The 18,210-nt window shown below is 41.2% G+C and overlaps 1 protein-coding gene across 1 annotated transcript in view; it reads right to left on the reverse strand.

Annotated features, from left to right (window-relative positions):
* Positions 1 to 17,028: 17,028 nt before the first annotated feature.
* LOC124606375 (probable G-protein coupled receptor No9) overlaps positions 17,029 to 18,210 on the reverse strand; it is a 214,184-nt gene continuing 213,002 nt past the window's right edge. The window contains exons 4-5 of the mRNA XM_047138358.1: positions 17,786 to 18,009; positions 17,029 to 17,080 (exon numbers count right to left, since the gene is read on the reverse strand). Of these exons, the coding sequence (XP_046994314.1) occupies positions 17,029 to 17,080; positions 17,786 to 18,009 (276 nt within the window). The remainder of the gene's footprint in view (positions 17,081 to 17,785; positions 18,010 to 18,210) is intronic.

An 18,210-nucleotide genomic window follows, 5' to 3' on the forward strand; every position in this document is an offset into this window, starting at 1 on the left:
CGCACCAGGCCATACCCGTACGAGCTGTGCAACAAAGGGTTGCCTTTGGTAATCAGATGCTCACAATGATTGATAGTGAAGGATTTGATGTTGGCTGCATCTGGTTTACAGATGAAGCACGCTTCCACCTGAATGGATACGTGAATAAGCAGAACTGGCGATTTTGGGGTTCCGAAAAGCCATATTGGTGTGAAGCGAAACCCCTGTATTCTCCTAAAGTTACTGTGTGGGCGGCATTATTGGCCCTTTCTTCATTCGAGAAACGGTCACTGGTGCACGTTACGTTGCAGTTTTGGAACAATTGGTTGCCACACAGCAAGCGTTAGAGGATCGACCAGGTACTGAATGGTTTATGCAAGATGGAGCCAGACCACATCGGACCGAACAAGTGTTTCGCTTTCTTGAGGAATACTTCGGGAATCGAGTCATTGCTTTGGAATTTTCCGAAATTTACTGGTGCAGGCATGGATTGGCCTCCATATACGACGGATTTGACTCCTTGTGACTTTTTTTGTGGGGCACAGTGAAAGACATGGTCTACCCGAAGCATCCCGCCACGCTGGACGAGCTTGAATCTGCGATCTCTGTGGCATGTGAATCCATTTCGGTTGAGACACTACGAAATGTGATGGCGAATTTCATTCTTCGTTTGCGCCACCTCTGTAGTGCCAATGGTGAACATTTTGAAAACATTGTGATGTGATTGTTTGCAAAGATTGTTTTCATACGATTATTTCACTTATGTAAGCTGATATGAGCTGTACAGCGTACAGCGCCATCTGTTAGCAGCTTTTGTAACTATTATTTCAAACTGCTGTATAAACTTCTTACAGCTTTCACAATAAACATACCGTTTACTGCAGTCCTCTATCGATCTTTGTTTTCGAGATATTTAAATTTGAAATCAGGGAGCCCTTTTCTGGATACCCTGTATAAGCTTGACGGGAACTTCGAACTTAGGGCAATGAAAATCCCTGACTTTACAATAATTATCCTCTTCACCTCTCGCCAACTTGTCACACTGTCTAGATTTTCAGTCTCCTCCTGACAGCTAGTGCTCCACTTAAACTGCGCCGAAATCTTCCCTAAAATAGGATCAATTATCTGAGAATTCAGGAGCACTCCCCCATTCTTCTTATTCAAACTCCGCCAAAATCACACTGAAACAATACATTGTCGGTACTCTTACAAGCTGAATTTCAAACTGGAATGCTGATGCAGTAGACAATCTCGCTGTCCTACGAGGTGTATTCGGATTTTGCGTGAAATGGAAACCACTGTGAAAGTCCGATGTAGCTTTGCATAGATGTGTTGCGCCGTGTCTTTAGTGTGCCTATCGATCGCTTTACGTCGCTCTTTTCAGTGCAGACTGCAAAGTGATCACGTAGAAATTCCTAAAACAACGGTGTCTCCCGTCAAGTATATGGGTCTGGTGAGAGATTTCACCTATAGCTATGCAACCCACATAACACAAATTTCATGCGTTTCTTTCTTCAAGAGTGGTGTTGGGGCTTATGGGCGCTCAACATCGAGGTCATCAGCGCTCTTCAAGAGAATTCTCAGCCGCATTCTGCGGGGGCAATGGAGACGCTCCTGCAGCGTTTTCGATGGGAAGTGTTTGATGACCCAAAATACAGCCCTTAATTGGTTCCCTCCGATATCCATCTCTGCTCACATGAACGGCTGGCTACAAATACCACATATTGGTAAATACAACGAAAGGCACACCGCCATAGACAATTGGCGGAAAGCACAGGCGGCTGCTTTCTGTGACTGGGATACTGGAAAGTTTGTACATCGCTACGACGAATGTCTAAGTAAGAGTGGCTACTTTTTAGATAGGTAGCTGGAAGTTGTGGCTAACTATTCCGAATAAAAAAAATTTTATTTTCATTGTGGTTCCCATTTCGCGACCGATCAGACCTTACTTTCCGAATACACGCACCAGTACGTCTATGGTGCACCGAGACACATCTCAAGGTCTCATTATCAGTTTCGAGCTGGGCTGGCCCACGCTCCAAGTAAAAATGAAACTTATAAAACGAAAATGGACTATCGGAAGTTACTTTATAAATAGCCCTTGTATTTGGACAACTGGTTCAATGGTCTTTTTCAGCTCCTACGAGCTGTCTTACTGTTATGCGTACTCGCTCCTAGGGCTCCAACTACACTGCGAAGTACAACTGATGTCACGCCGCTGTTGACACCCGAGTTCGACACCCGGTGCCGGCTATGCCGCTTTAATGATGATAGGATGCTCATTTGTTTCTCAGGGGCTGCAACGTCGTTCCGCGAAATGCACATTTCGTTAGCGTTTTCCAGCTCAGACTGTTCACATATACTAAAAGATCTTGATAAATAGTATGCTGAATCCCAAGCCTAGCTTAAATGTCCCGATATTCAGAGAAATCCATAGACTCCTGCGGAAACGTGACATCCACTGTATTTCGCTCTCGTCAGCGAAGATGAAAGATCTGCTCTGTAATAATAAAGACTTTCTAGGTCTCCGAAAGTTGGGTGTGTACCTCATTCTATTTGTATGTGGCAGGTGTTACGTGGTCCAGACTGCTGGAGCCGTCGAGAGGAACTGTCAGGGACAACAGCGACACATCTGATTAAAACATTCTAAGAAATAAGCTGTTGCCGAGCAGCCCCTCGACTGTAATCATGAAATAAAATACAACAAGACTAATATCGTCGCAGTGTTATTAAGGAGTCTATCGAAATAATAATCTCACAAAACCTAATAAATTGGGACGTAGAATTGAATTTACTCAAGGCTTGGGGTACGGCTCTCAATTTATTAACATCTCGCCAACAATCACTTCCTCCACAGCTGGGTAATGATCAGAGAATGGACACTAAACGTGACTGAGGGGGCGCTGCGCTCTCCGAGAGTCGAACTCAGGCATAAATAGCGGCGCGAGACCAACATTAGTTTACAGTATGATTAGCGTCCAAGCATCAACGACGTATAACAACACACCTGGCAATATCTGAAGAAGCTGACTACGTTGGTAGTAGAAATGTGCAGAAAAGTGAAATCAACAATTCACGTGAATCCCCGAAAGCATACCATTCCGCCGATTTTTTAAACTTTTCTCTTTATGTGTTTAGGCTAACTTATTAGAGCCTAGTATAGTTGAACACAATTTCACACTGAATAACTACGGGATGCGCTGCTGTGAAACCGACCTTCTCAAAGCTGAATGTTAGCCAGTGTAGCCAGCGCCAGGAGATACACAGGCATGGAGATTTGTGAACACCGGAGATTTGCGGGCACAACCAATTAAGGGTGCGCTGGCAGAAACACAAATTCCAGTACTTACTTTACTTCCGAAGCAAGGGGAGAACATGGTGGTATTCAGCGTGAAAAACGTAACGTGGTTCAAATAATAGTCGGTGTTTCCTAGTCTACAAACACGAAAAAAATGTTGTTGGGCCTCAGAATATGCCTGAAATAGCAGTATATGCTTCCATTCATGACTTCGTACTACATATTTAAATCAACATAAAAATCTGCTTTCTCAGGCTGAATTTTTTTAAATAGAAAATACTATTAAAAATTCTTAGGTAGTTTAATTTTTTGCAATAATAATTACCGTTAACATTTTGGAATGTGGTTTGCAAATGTCTCTCTGTGGCATTTCATTCATTTTAAATACTAAAACACATTTTTATCTTATCAAATTAGGTAACATAATATTCCACATTGCAGTTGTGGAATACTGCTTCCATTTAGAACAGTATGTCGTATTTATGTAGTCAATCAGTGTCACTAAATTATCACAAATTGTGATGGAATGTAGACACCTAGCTGTAGGAATGCTTATTTAGGCACTGATCAAATTCAAAATCCCTATTCATTCAAGAATTTTGCCTGCATTCATTTATTTTTGTTGAATGGACCTTCATGCCATACGAAACAACAAGCACAAAACAAAAAAAAGCGTCTTTACATTTTTTCCATTAACTAAATACATTACTGCATCGGAGATATAACTGTATTTCAGGTTTTCATGACGTGATTGATGACATTAAAACAGTGAGCGTCATCAAATGACGTTCTTCTCATTAGAAATTTTAGTTACTCCCAACCTTCTCCAACTGTAATTTCCTCTCTAATCAACACATTTTCTTTCTCTATAGCTTCTCATAACGTCTTTAACAATTTTTCTTAGGCCGCGGTATATGTTATGTTGTGACCCACACCATTACCCCGCCGCGTAGGCCTCCCCTCCATGGCAGCAGCGTCCGGCGTAGCATACATTAAGGCGAGGTCAGCAGCAGCGTGAGCTTAGTGGTAGTCCAAAGAGACCTTCCGCAGTGGCCAGGCTTCATTGACACACCCTACTGGTCGCCAATTAGATGCAATGACGATATCATTCAACTTGGAGAACTAGCGGGTGAAAGGGGTATCATGTGTTTACTACTAGAAATGATTACGAGTTATGGACCCAGTGGTGCGTCTGTACAGATTAAATGCGTTAAAACAGTAGGTTAAGGTATACAGTGTGACTGAACTACCCCCTCCAATGTAGTTTTATGCAACCTCCAATATGGGAGTTTCAAAAATCACGAACGAGGTTTTCATATTCTCTCGCTCGCTAGGCGCAAACTATTAATGCCAGAGACATAATGAACTGACATTTTTCATTTTGTTTTGGGATACGTTTTAGTTGAGGCCAGTTTTCGACTCATTCAAGAAAAAGTTATAAAAGTAGCCTCCTCCCATACACACTTATGTGCATTACGAGCTGTGGATGGTAAAGCCCAGAAATAGCAATCCCATCACAAGTCTTAACTGCAATGGGCCAGTGCCCCATTCAGGAACTCAAAAGCGTACTTGCAGTACTCAATCTAGCGTCGAAAACAGGACGGATTGAAGGGAATACGACATGAGCAAGAAACAGGAACAAGAGAAAATGGGTTAATTAAGTTCGGAAATCTGCAACTAATGCGCTAGAAGAAGGAAAACTTGATGAATCGAAGAGTTTTCCAAAGAGTTAAAGTGATATTAAACAGATACAATAAAGATCAGACTTAATTTATGGGAGACCACAATGCTAGAAACGGAAATATACCAACTCCAAAAATAGTAGGTGCATTTGAGAAAATTTGTTAATGAAAATGGCAAATACTCAGAGATTTTTCCACCATTATTAATTTAAAAATTATCAATAATTTCTTTAGAAAAGGAAACATACACAAATTTCCGTGGTCAGCAAGAGGATATTGGTATGTTATAGATTATATAATAATAAATGATGGTTTGAGTTGATCGAGGAGTGGATATTGGATGAGATAACCTCTAATTCGTGTCTATAATTCATATCTATGCAAAACGGAGAAAACCGAAGAAAACAATTAAGGATCAAAACGAAGAACAATTTCTTAAAGTTCATCCTTTAGAAGACTGTAGCATAAGAGATCTCTGTCAAAAGCGGATGACAAAGGAGACTTGGAAGAAGAATGCAAAAACTTAAAAACAGCCGTGTTTAAGATGGGTAAGAGTTTCTGGAGAAGAAAATAAAATGCAGGAAACGTAGAGGAGTAACAGTTTGGACGCCAGATATTGAAAAAGCAATTAAAGAAAAACAATAAGCTTTCAAGATCTACTTAAAAAATCCCACTAATGAGAAATGTAATGTATATAAAGAGAAGAGAAATAATGCGAAGTACATAACTCGAAAACGGCACGTAGAATCATGGGGACTATTATTAGCAATATAGTGCATGGCAGACAAACTGTCGTTCATAAAGTGATGAAATTACTCATCAGACAAGAAAATGATCGTATACGAGTTAATAATATAGTACAGAAATTGTGGTATGATGGACATTACCTGAACTAAATGACCAAAAGGTCTGGACGATACTGATATGAGGGAACACTGAGCTCCAAAAGCTGCAAAAATAGGGAAGCCACTGGTTTAGATGAAATTAATATAGAACTGCCGAAATATGGAGGGCTATGCCTGCCTTTCAGACTTCTTCACAAATTTAATCAATGTTGGAGAAATAAGAAGACAACAAAAGATTGGCTGAGAGCCAAAGCAATATCTCTCTTTAAAAAATGCGATAAAATAAATGTAGTACCTTTACAGCCTCCTGGATTCAGCCTATAAATTATATGCCAAAATCCTGATTTCAAAACTTAAAGGTGTCACGGAGAAGTTAATATCTGAAGAACAATCAGGTTTTAGAAAATGGCGATCAACTATTGACGATGTTTTTAGACTGCGACAAGTTATAGAAAAGAGATGACATTTCAGTAAGGAAACCCATCTCGCTTTTTTGGATTTTGAGAAAGCTTTCGATAATGTTAGTAGAGAAAGCATATGAAATATCATGGCTGAACGAGGTCACTCTGATTACAAAGAATTTAGATGACCTTCAGATGGGAGTCTATAAGTTGCAGCAGATAGCCTCAAATTACAACCCAACATTTTAGTTAGATAAAACGGAAGTACAATGACATTTCATGGCAGGCAATTAGTAAGATCTAAATTACTTTTGAATAATAAAATCTTGGAGCAAGTGAAACCTTTTAAACGTCCAAGATTTGTAAGTGCCCGACTAAATCGGTAGCTTAATAAGGTCAGTCAGTGAAGACAAAAATTGGTCGAATGTGGCAAATAATTCGCGCAATAACAAATTATGTTACAGTGGTAGGGGGCAGTGCCATGAACAACATACTATAAATCCAGACCAGTGGGAGCTGAGTGTGGGAATAGGGGTGCGTTTGTAGGTAACTTCTGTACGTTTTTCTTGAATAACAAAAAAACTATGGCCTTTAGTGAAAACATATCCCAGTCTTTCACTACATTTTCTACAGTAAGATCCTGTGCGTTTTTTTTTTTTTTTCGTAGGACTAATAGTTTGCGCTTAGCGAGTGAGGCAATTTGAAAATCTCGTGCCTGGTTTCTGAAGGCTAGATATAACAGTGCGGGTTTCATAAAATGGAATCGATAGGCGTAGGTAAATCACCCTGTGTGTTAGTTACAATAAGTAAGTGTTCTTTTATATGGACTAATTTTGTGTAGCTGCCGCCGTCTTTGGAACCCAACCTTATCCGTGGTAGAAACTATGGAGTGACCATTTTACTACTTTGGTATTCTGTGTGCACATTAACAGCGTGTTAACAAAATAATGAAAAAGCTTAATCGGTTGACATCTTGACTTAAAATGAAAATACAGACATAACTATTGATGGTGCCTTGAATACAGAGTGTTCGAAAATTCCTGCTACAGATTTCTAGGACTTGTAGAGAGGAGTGGGCACATAACATTTTGAGCAGGAACCAGTGCTCTGGAATCACCGTTTCCGTGCTACAAGCGTTTGAACATATATTTGCTAGGTAGGTATGCAGCAAGGTATTCATGCTGGGAGGTGCTTACGTTGGAACTGTCCTACGTCTATGACGTGGATCGATCCTCATTTATGTGTCTGTGAGTGCTTGAGCAACATGGTTGAGTACATGTTTGCAAAATACACCGACAAGATCCTTCTGAATGGTGAGCTACACGATAGTGAAAGACCTGCTCGTTGTCTTTATCAATATCTTTCTCCATAACATCCGACTTCATCGCATACCCTTTCCGCCACAAATGCGTAACGGCTTCGAGAAAGGTTACCTTCACCGTCAGCAGACGTGACTGCGGTACTCCAAAGAGAAGCCCCACACCCGAAATGGAAGAGGCCGCACTGCATCGCGTTGAAGACAAACCGTAAACGAGTGCAACACCCCTTCCTTTGGCTATAAGTGAGTGGAATTGTAAAATGAACAATGTACTAGTTCATGCCAAATTAATTGCTTGCACAAGTGGTCGCGTTACCAACACGTTTTCAAATGGTTGTAGCGAGGAAACTGTACGTTTCCGAACATGGGTTCCAATTCAAAATACGGGGTGATCAAAAAGACAGTATAGATTTGAAAACTTAATAAACCACGGAATAATGTAGATAGAGAGGTTAAAAATTGACACACATTCTTGGAATGACATGGGGTTTTATTAGGAAAAAAAAAACAGAGTTCACAAAATGTCCGACAGATGGCGCAGGACAGAAAAACTGCTACCGTGACGGGTGAGAGGTATGTTACAGAATCGCACCACCCCAGCCTGGCTGATAAACACCTGCTGGAACGTACGATGTTTATGCAGGAGGGCGCTCCACCCCATACTGCTAGACGCGTGAAAGATCTCCTGCGCGCGTCGTTTGCTGATGATCGTGTGCTCAGCTGCCACTTTCGTCATGCTTGGCCTCCCAGGTCCCCAGACCTCAGTCCGTTCGATTATTGGCTTTGGGGTTACCTGAAGTCGTAGGTGTATCGTGATCGACCGACATCTCCAGGGATGCTGAAAGACAACATCCGATGCCAATGCCTCACCAAAACTCCGGACATGCTTTACAGTGCTGTTCACAACATTATTCCTCAATTACTATTGTTGACGAATGATGGTGGACATATTGAGCATTTCCTGTGAAGAACATCATCTTTGCTTTGTCTTACTATGTTACGCTGATTATTGCTATTCTAATCAGATGAAGCGCCATCTGTCCGACAATTTTTGAACGTTTGTATTTTTTTGCTTCTAATAAAACGCCATGTCATTCCAAGCATGTGTGTCAATTTGTACCTCTCTATCTATATTATTCCGTGATTGATTCAGTTTTCAAACGTATACTGACTTTTTGATCACCCGGTACTATACGCTCACTCTCCTGCACAACACCTAGAAGATTGTAAGGGGAATTTCCTAACACCTTGTGTATTGAAGGACTGACAGTACAGCATTTTTAATAAATACTGAAAGAGTGAAGGCCCCATATGTACTGGCCGTGTCAGGAAAGACACGGGCTCGGTGACTCGAAAGCGGAGATTTCCGGACACCGTGAGCTCGAGGAAGGCCTACCTTCGTCCCTAGGGATGGGTATCCAAATTGCCTGGCAAAGGTGATGTCCGCAAATCTTCGTGTCCCCATTTCTCAGCCACTCTCCGGCACCCGGTACACTCGCCTCGGCTGCTGGTGTTGCTCGTAGCAGCCTGTACAGCCCACACACACACGCACACACACAAAACCAGTGGCCCACCTGTGTCGCCTCTCGATGCGCGCTCCGGACCGCCGCAGACCTATGGTGGAGCCGTCGGAGCCCCGCCGCGCCGCCCACGCACCGCCGGGGCTCGCAGCGCGCCGCCCCCAGCCGCCGCGGCCGCCGGCGCAGCGGCAGAGTATGCGCGTGAAGGCGAACCTGTCAGGCAAGCGCCACCTGCTCCAGCAGACGCCACAACTGAAATTCTCCCCACCCGTCCTCCTCCATCATTACTGACCCCTTCGGTTGGGACACTGCCCGCAGCCATGAAGGTGGTGAATACAGATAATATTGAAAAAAAAAAGAACATGGATGAATATCTGTCAGAACCCAAAACTTATCAACCAATTTGTCTTCTAAATTCACTGTCTATGGTCGAGGAACGACTCCTTTACGATCGGCTTCAAGCGCCCACAGTGCTCAGGTACCTTGGCCAACATCAGTTCCGATGTATTTATTTAATTAAACCGATCACATTACGGCCTTAAGGTCCTCTCTTACATCTCACCATTGTTTCACACATACAGTATTTTATTCATCACACTTACCTAAGAAACAACAATGTTTACAATAAGAAAAGCAGCAGCAAAATAAATTGAGCATCTACGAACTTACAGCATGCTGCATGTGAACAGTAGATTCGCAATTTTTTTTTTAATTTGTTGATGATACCTACACTACTGGCAATTAAAATTGCTACACCAAGAAGAAATGCGGATGATAAACGGGTGTTCATTGGACAAATATAATACAAGAACTGACATGTGGTTACATTTTCACGCAATTTGGGTGCATAGATCCTGAGAAATCAGTACACAGAACAACCACCTCTGGCCGTAATAACGGCCTTGATACGCCTGCGCATTGAGTCAAACAGAGCTTGGATGGCGTGTACAGGTACAGCTGCCTATTCAGCTTCAACACGATACCACAGTTCATCACGAGTAGTGACGGGCATATTGTGACGAGCCAGTTGCTCGGCCACCGTTGACCAGACGTTATCAATTGGTGAGAGATCTGGAGAATGTGCTGCCCAGGGCAGCAGTTGAACATTTTCTGTATCCAGAAAGGCCCGTACATCCGGTCGTGCATTATCCTGCTGAAATGTAGGGTTAAGCAGGGATCGAATGAAGAGTAGAGCCACGGTTCGTAACACATCTGAAATGTAACGTCCACTGTTTCAAAGTGCCGTCAATGCGAAAAAGAGGTAATCGAGACGTGTAACCAATGGCACCTCAGACCATCACGCCGGGTGATACACCAGCATTGCGATGACGAATATACGCTTCCAATGTGCGTTCACCGCGATGTCACCAAACACGGGTGCGACCATCATGATGCTGTAAACAGAACCAGGATTCATCCGAAAAAGTTACGTTTTGCCATTCGTGCACCCAGGTTTGTCGTTGAGTACACCATCGCAGGCGCTCCTGTCTGTGATGCAGCGTCAAGGGTAACCGCAGCCATGGTCTCCGAGCTGATAGTCCATGCTGCTGCAAACGTCGTCGAACTGTTCGTGCAGATGGTTGTTGTCTTGCAAACGTCCCCATATGTTGACTCAGGGATCGAGACGTGGCTGCACGATCCGTTACAGCCATGCGGATAAGATGTCTGTCATCTCGACTGCTAGTGATATGAGGCCGTTGGGATCTAGCACGGCGTTCCGTATTACCCTCCTCAACCCACCGATTCCATATTCTGTTATCAGTCATTGTATCTCGATCAATGCGAGCAGCAATGTCGCAATACGATAAACCACAATCGCTAGAGGCTTCAATCCGACCTTTATCAAAGTCGGAAACGTGATGGTACGCATTTCTCCTCCTTACACGAGGCATCACAATAACGTTTCACCAGGCAACGCCGGTCAACTGCTGTTTGTGTATGAGAAATCGGTTGGAAACTTTCCTCATGTCAGTACGTTGTAGGTATCGCCACCGGCGCCAAACTTGTGTGAATGCTCGGAAAAGCTAACCATTTGCATATCACAGCATCTTTTTCCTGTCTGTTGAATTTCGCGTCTGTAGCACGTCATCTTCCTGGTGTAGCAATTTTAATGGGCAGTAGTGTAGTTTCGGACACCTATGTGTCCATTTTCAAACCATCCATGTCGTAAGCATCACCTTACTCTTACGATAAGAGTCGTTTGAAAGTGGACACAGGTATTCGAAACTAGATACCATCAAGAGTAAAAAAAAGCTGTCACTAATAATACTAATAAAAACAATAATAATACGAGGGGCGTTGCATAAGTAATTCTACAGTTTTCTTTCTCGCCCGATTTTGGTTAGAATATGTTGAACTTGTTGTAGGACATCGTGCAATATTCTCCCTTCAACCCCTATAGTTTCATGAAGTTCCTACAGGTGGCGGCGCTATACGTAGCTTTCAAAATGACGTCTGTAACAGAAGTAATTCCAAGCAGAGAGCTGAGTTTCTCTTGAGCGCCCCTTGTAATAATAATAATGATAGTTGCAGATGTAACAACAACTTATAGATATTTTCCGATATAGCGTATTTCCCCAGGACTACCACCTTAACGTTGGCGGAGAGGTTTGTATCAGTGATCCACTGAGCTACACTGGCAGGAGCTATACTCCCGGTAGGGTCATCCATGCAAGACAGGTCAGTTGGTGAGATTACAAACAAAGAGTAGTCCCCCCCAGGGGGCTCCTGTCTTGAGATTATGTGGGTGGCAACCACATGGGGCCTCAGCTGTGTCTGACATTGCTTCCACTTACTTGTGAAAACAGAAGAAACCTTTCTTTCCTATCGGCCTCCCTTGGCCAACATACTCTTTCGTCCCCAATGGTATTAGGTTTCGAGGCCTGGGGGTGTATTTCATTTCTCTTTTCTATTTTCCAACAATCAAAGCTTTGCAAACGACCCCAGAGTCTGCTCAGGCTGCCAGTTCCTGTTTGCAGGAACAAAACTGTGGGAAAGGTCCACTGAAATTTGGAAAATCAATCAGACCTAAGGATTTCAATGCAGCTCTGCCAACAAACCCTACTCCCACATCCTAGAAGGCACGAATCGCGAGACCCCTAGACAATGTATGACACACAACAGATACAGGCTACAAAGATGGGAGGAGATGAAAGGCGAACTTATTTCCGGCGCCTTTAAATAACCGGAACATATCGGCTAAAGGAGGTAAACCAGAAAGAAAATCCTGGTCTTCCTAGAAGGGAGTTGAGCAGATGGCTGGTAACCAACTCTCAGAAGACACAGACTACTCCCAGTACCCAAAGGATCCTTGGAAACAAGAAGGTCTCAAAGGTAAATGACAAGGCTATGAAAAAGGACAAACGAAAATGGATAAATGGACACATCAAAGTAGCAATCTGGAATGCGAGAGGAATTTTCCAAAAGGAGGTAGAACTAGTAAATATACTAAGCGACATGAATATCGATGCTGTAGCATTCACAGAAACTAAAAAGAACTTAAGAGGAAATAAATATGTAGGGGCTTACATTATGTTCTGTAGTGGTGTTGAACAACATAAAAGAGCAAGCAAAGGTGTAGCACTAATCCTGCATAAAAAATGGGAAAAAGACATTCAAGATTGTACATACATAAGTGAAAGAATACTTACAGTGATGTTGAAACTGATAAGGGGTAACGCCAACTTTATCAGTGTATACGCATCTGAAGAAGGGGAGAAAGACGAGTCTGAAAGCTTATACGAAGAACTGCAGAAGACTCTGAGTAAATACAATGCTACTGGTCAGATTAATATGATGGATGATTTCAATGCAGAATAGGAAATATCCCAGCAACAAACGTTATAAGTCAGTTTGGAGAACCCATGTGTAATGAAAATGGAAAATTACTAAGAGATTTTGCCACTTAAAAATCACAAACTCACTTTTTAAGAAAAAGAATGTACACAAGTATACTTGGGCCAGCAGAGGTCTTAGATCAATAATAGACTACATCTTAGTAAATGATAAGCTAGCGGACCAAGTAAGGGATACGAGAGTTTATAGAAAACAAGAAATAGGATCAGATCATTTCTTACTAATCTCAAGAACAGATCATTTTACAAAATGGAAGAAAATAATCAAACAAGTAACAAACCAACAAGATCATAGCGTTTATAAGGTATACTTGCTTGAAGAGGACAGTATCAGACACCTGTACCAAAGGAGATTTAATGAAGAACTAGCAAACTTAAAAACTAAAGACGATATAGAAGAAGAATGGCAAACTCTGAAGAATACTGTATGCAGAGTAGCAGGAGAAGCTCTCGGTAAAAAGAGAATAATACGGAAAAGAAAAGGCCTAAAAATTTTGAATGAGGATATAATGAAAGCTGTCAAAGAAAAACTGGATGCATACATAAAATACTTAAGCAACCCCACTATTGAGAACAAACAATACTATATGGAGAAAAGAAATAAAGCTAAATGCGTAGCAAGGAAAGCACATCAGGATCACTGGAATAGGTTTATTTTTAATATCGAACATGATATCCACGGAAGACAACAAATGGCATACAAGGCTTTAAAAACCTTAAACACAACAGAAAGAGAGAAGATACAAGTAAATAGTACTGAAGTAGAACAGTGGATAAATCATTACAGCGAATTGTAGTATGATCATACAGCACAAGAAACTGAAATTGAATAACTAGACGAGAAAGGATTAGATGAAAGACAGTCTGACGAATAAACATCTGCACTAACATCACTTAAGAACAGAAAAGCAACACGAATAGACAGCATTAATGCTGAATTATTAAAAAATGGAGGAATGGTGCTACACCAACGACTGCTACATCTCTTAAACGAATGTTAGAAGAAGAAGAGTATTCCCAAAGATTGGAAAACAGCTACAGTGATATCTAGTTTTAAAAAAGAAGATCAAAGTTTATGCTGTAATTACTGAGGAATAAGTTTACTGGACTCAGCATACAAGGTGTATGCTAAGATTTTAAATACAAGAGTTACAAACATAGCAGAAGCAGTACTGCATGAGGAATTAATTGGTTTTAGGAAAGGACGCTCCGCAATAGATGCAGTTTTTATTCGACAGCAAATAATACAAAAACGGAAAGAGTATAATAAAGAAACATATATTGCTTTTATTGACTTTAAAATAGCTCTTGACAACGTCAAAAGACAGAAGCTTTGGGAAATAATGATGAATAGCGGCTATACAAAGCACCTAGTAAATGAGATAAAAAGTTTATATCAAGACACAAATACCGATAGAATAACTAAAGAGATACCAAATAAGAAAAGGGTACGACAAGGCTGCTGCATTTGTCTAACTTTGTTCAACATCTGTATTAATGAAATAACACACATACGGAATTCAGAATTTCAGAAATGCATCTTCCTAGATAGGAACATTCTTTTAAATAATTTGCTATATGCTGATGATGAAGTAATCCTAGCAGATAAAGATGACCTTCAGAAAGGAATCTACTTGCTAAAACAAATAAGTCCAAAATTTAGCATGGAAATTTCAAAAGAAAGAACTAAGACAATGGCCTTCGTGGTGAAAGAACCAATCAGAACCAAAATAGTGACAGATCAGAAGATTTTAGGGCAAGTAAACCATTTCAATTACCTCGGACTTGAAATGACATATGGCTACAGCAGAGATATTGAAATTAAGCTTAGTAAATCCAGCCGGATATGTGGAACAATTAAAAGAAACTTAATAAACAAAACCAGGAAAAACAGTCAAATTAAATCTTACAAAACTGTTGCAGATCCCACACCGCTCTATAGAAGTGAGACCTGGGTGATTACCAAGAAGCAAGAAATCTGGATTCAGGCACAACAAATTAAATTCCTTAGAGGTGCTAAAGGTTGCACAAGAGAAGACAGGCTAAAAAATCAAGATATTAGAGGAGAACTGCAAATCTTTAACCTGAATGATAAAATTCGAGATAACAGAAGAAAATGGAACGAACAACTACAAAGAATGGAGAGTGAGAGACTTCCCTTAAAGGCAAGAAATTATAAGTGCCATAGGAGAAGAGAGACAGAGGAAGACCCCGACTGTAATGGGTACCGTAACAAGAAATTCCTGCCTAATACCTGAAGAGAAGATGAAGATGAAGCGTCGGTTTCGTTCTTCATCATCAAACCTAATCTGACATTATTAAGGATTTGCTTTTTCAATGGATGATGGCGTAAGGACTGAGAAATTAAGGATCAAGGTGAAGTCAACACTTATCAATAAATAGCTGACAAACCCGGCATTGCCCGGGTATTCGTTTTGCCAAATTTCCTGTTAGAAATAAAAACAAAAAAATTAACTATGTTTATGGTGAAGTATCGAAACAAGTCCATTTTCATCTATTCGTTGAAACACCTTTGAAATTATGAAGCAGTAATACAAAAGATACGAATAATGTACAAATGTAGAAGTACAGCATCCAAATTAAGAAATATGACCCTGGACAGTTACTGTACGCTGCTTCACGGCGTTTTCACCCAAAGCCGTTTGCACTTTGCAGTTGAAAGCTCTCAAAAGCGCTACCGGATGTCAGGGATTTCCTTAACCTGACTCGACAGTAATAGTGTTTTATTAGTAAAGAGAAAATGTATTAACACTCCATGCATGATGTGGCATTTTACCATGTTTTCCAGTGTTGATGACACATCTCCTAATCTGTCAATACAATTTTGTAGATACATTCAGCGGCGTATGTGGATACTATCTGCAATATTTATTGAGAATGGGGTTGGTAGCAAAGGGGCCATAAATTTAAAAGTCATACATGATGTGGCAGTTTTTCACGCATCTCATTGTTTATGAAGTATCTGTGAACTATGTGTGGTATCTTAACGCACTTTTGTAGGTGCATTTAGCGACGTATGTGGATACTACCTTAGAAGTTTACTCAGAATACAGATAGTAGCACAGAAGTAACTCATTTAAAGCGTCGTGTATGAGGCGGGTGTTTATCACGCATGTCATTATTTATGACGTCGTATCTCCTGAACTGTGATATACAGGTGGTTCTTACCTCCTCCTCCCCCCCCCCCCCTCCTCCCTAGCGATTCTTACCTGGCACTATAGGTTCTTCAGTCCCGACGTACACCTATGTGCACATCAGGTATTTGTAGTGCCATCCTGCCAAGTGTCGTTTTACCGAATTGACACCTGATGTGCACGACTGTGCACATCATGCGGTCTCTGTTTTTGCCACTAGGTCGCGCGCAAGTCAGTTTTGGCTGGTTTTCTCGCATCCTGAAACTTCCGATCTTAAGGATAGCGTCATCTGCGACACGCGAGAAAGGTAAATTTAGTTTCAATATTAGTTTTTTTTTAAATTGAATTGCTGTTTTGAGCATGTCCTGCTCCAAACAAGACATCAAGGAAGTGATGTGTGCATTCAAATAAAAAGATAATTTCGTAGTTTTACAAACATCGACTGTTGAATTTGAAGTACACATTTGTGTACATCAGGTCTTAGCTCACAGGATGTAGTGGTACTAACGCTAAGACTGATCTCACTGCCAAATCGTAACTTAAAACGTAATCTAAATTAAAATCTGAAAGTTTAGCTACTAATACGGTATAGTAGGGGGAAAGTGGTTGTGGTTGTTGCGGGTAGCATGATGGACATGTAATTTATAGGTCCTGGGTACTAATCTCAGTAAAAGCTCTAAAATTTTTAATTTTGTTATTAGGTTCACTTTCATTTCTTTATCAATTACTTCAACAGTTACCTTCACTTTATTTAATTTTCACTTCTCAGCTCTGACAGACGATGAAATTGTGAAACTACTTGAGACGAGCGACTTGAGTACCTTGGCAGATGAAGACGAGGATTCTGTTGATGAACTCCCACCTCCACCTGAACGTATTGGTGTGCCACTATTAATTCATGGATTATGTAGAAAAGGTGTTGTCAAAAAGAAGGGATGCCAAAACAAAAGTGGATGTCTTTCATTAACATCTGAATTCACTTGGCCCACCACTTGGTGAAGTCTTCAAAAGTTGCAGACTCACTGGAACTATTGAAAGAAATTTCTCCGAGTGTAACACAGGAGAGTGTCAGCAGTTCTGATGAAGATGAGGGGCATCAAACCACACAAAGCAAAGATGAATTGTGCCAAAGCCAACTAGAGAAAGCAAATGTGGCAGGGTTGGCCACCTTCCTGAATATATTGAGAGTATTTCTGCCTCAAGGTGTCGGCTACCAGGGTGCAAGTCACGTTGTCGCATAATGTGTGAAAAGTGCAAAGTTTATCTGTGCATATTAAAAAACAATTGTTTTGCTAAATTCCATAAACACGAGAAGTAATGTGTTCATAAAATGTAATGTGTACATAAAAAGGAGAAGTAATGTGAACATTTTTCATTTTAAATAAAAATATGAAAATACTGCGAGATCGGCATTTTTTTCCTCTGTTAAGAACCAATATACACATATGTGTACATTCAATTATACAAACATTATTTAAAATAAAATTTCAAAATTAGCTTTTTGTGCTACTTTGAGATCAACTCCACCAAAAAAGTGACTGAAATATCTTTTCCATTCTTTGTTTATGTTCGGGACTGAAGAAAATAGGTTTCGGGACTGAAGAGAATAGGTACAAAGTTTGCCTGAAATCGCTCTAGTGGTTTGGGAGGAAACGTGCAAAACATACACACCATTTTTGATCGTATGTATGGATTTCTCCTTCGGAGAATTGCTCCATTGACGGCGCACGCACCTGAAGTCTCTGGAGAAGAGCGCGTATATGCAGGGGTTGATGGCGGAGTTGCAGTAGCCGAGCCAGAAGAGCACGGAGAAGACCGGCGCCGGGATGCACTCGGCGTCGGTGCAGAAGGCGCGCACCACGTACATCGTGAAGAACGGCAGCCAGCACACGATGAAGCCGCCCACGATGATCCCCAGCGTCTTCGCTGCCTTCGTCTCCATGCGGAACCGCTTCACCTGCAACGACAGGCGATATCACGTTTATAGACTAAAGTCTACACTAGGCTACGTTCTGTGTGGGCCCCAATTTGGGGTAATACTTGGAATATCTTGGAAATCTGTCGATATGTATATATATGTCATTCACAGAGAATGCGTAATTGAAAGCTTATGTTAGACCCAAAAAGTATCAGAAACGTTAACGGTAGAACCTGTAAC

Source organism: Schistocerca americana, chromosome 3 (genome assembly GCF_021461395.2).
Source record: "Schistocerca americana isolate TAMUIC-IGC-003095 chromosome 3, iqSchAmer2.1, whole genome shotgun sequence".
In the NCBI taxonomy this organism is placed as follows: Eukaryota; Metazoa; Arthropoda; class Insecta; order Orthoptera; family Acrididae; genus Schistocerca; species Schistocerca americana.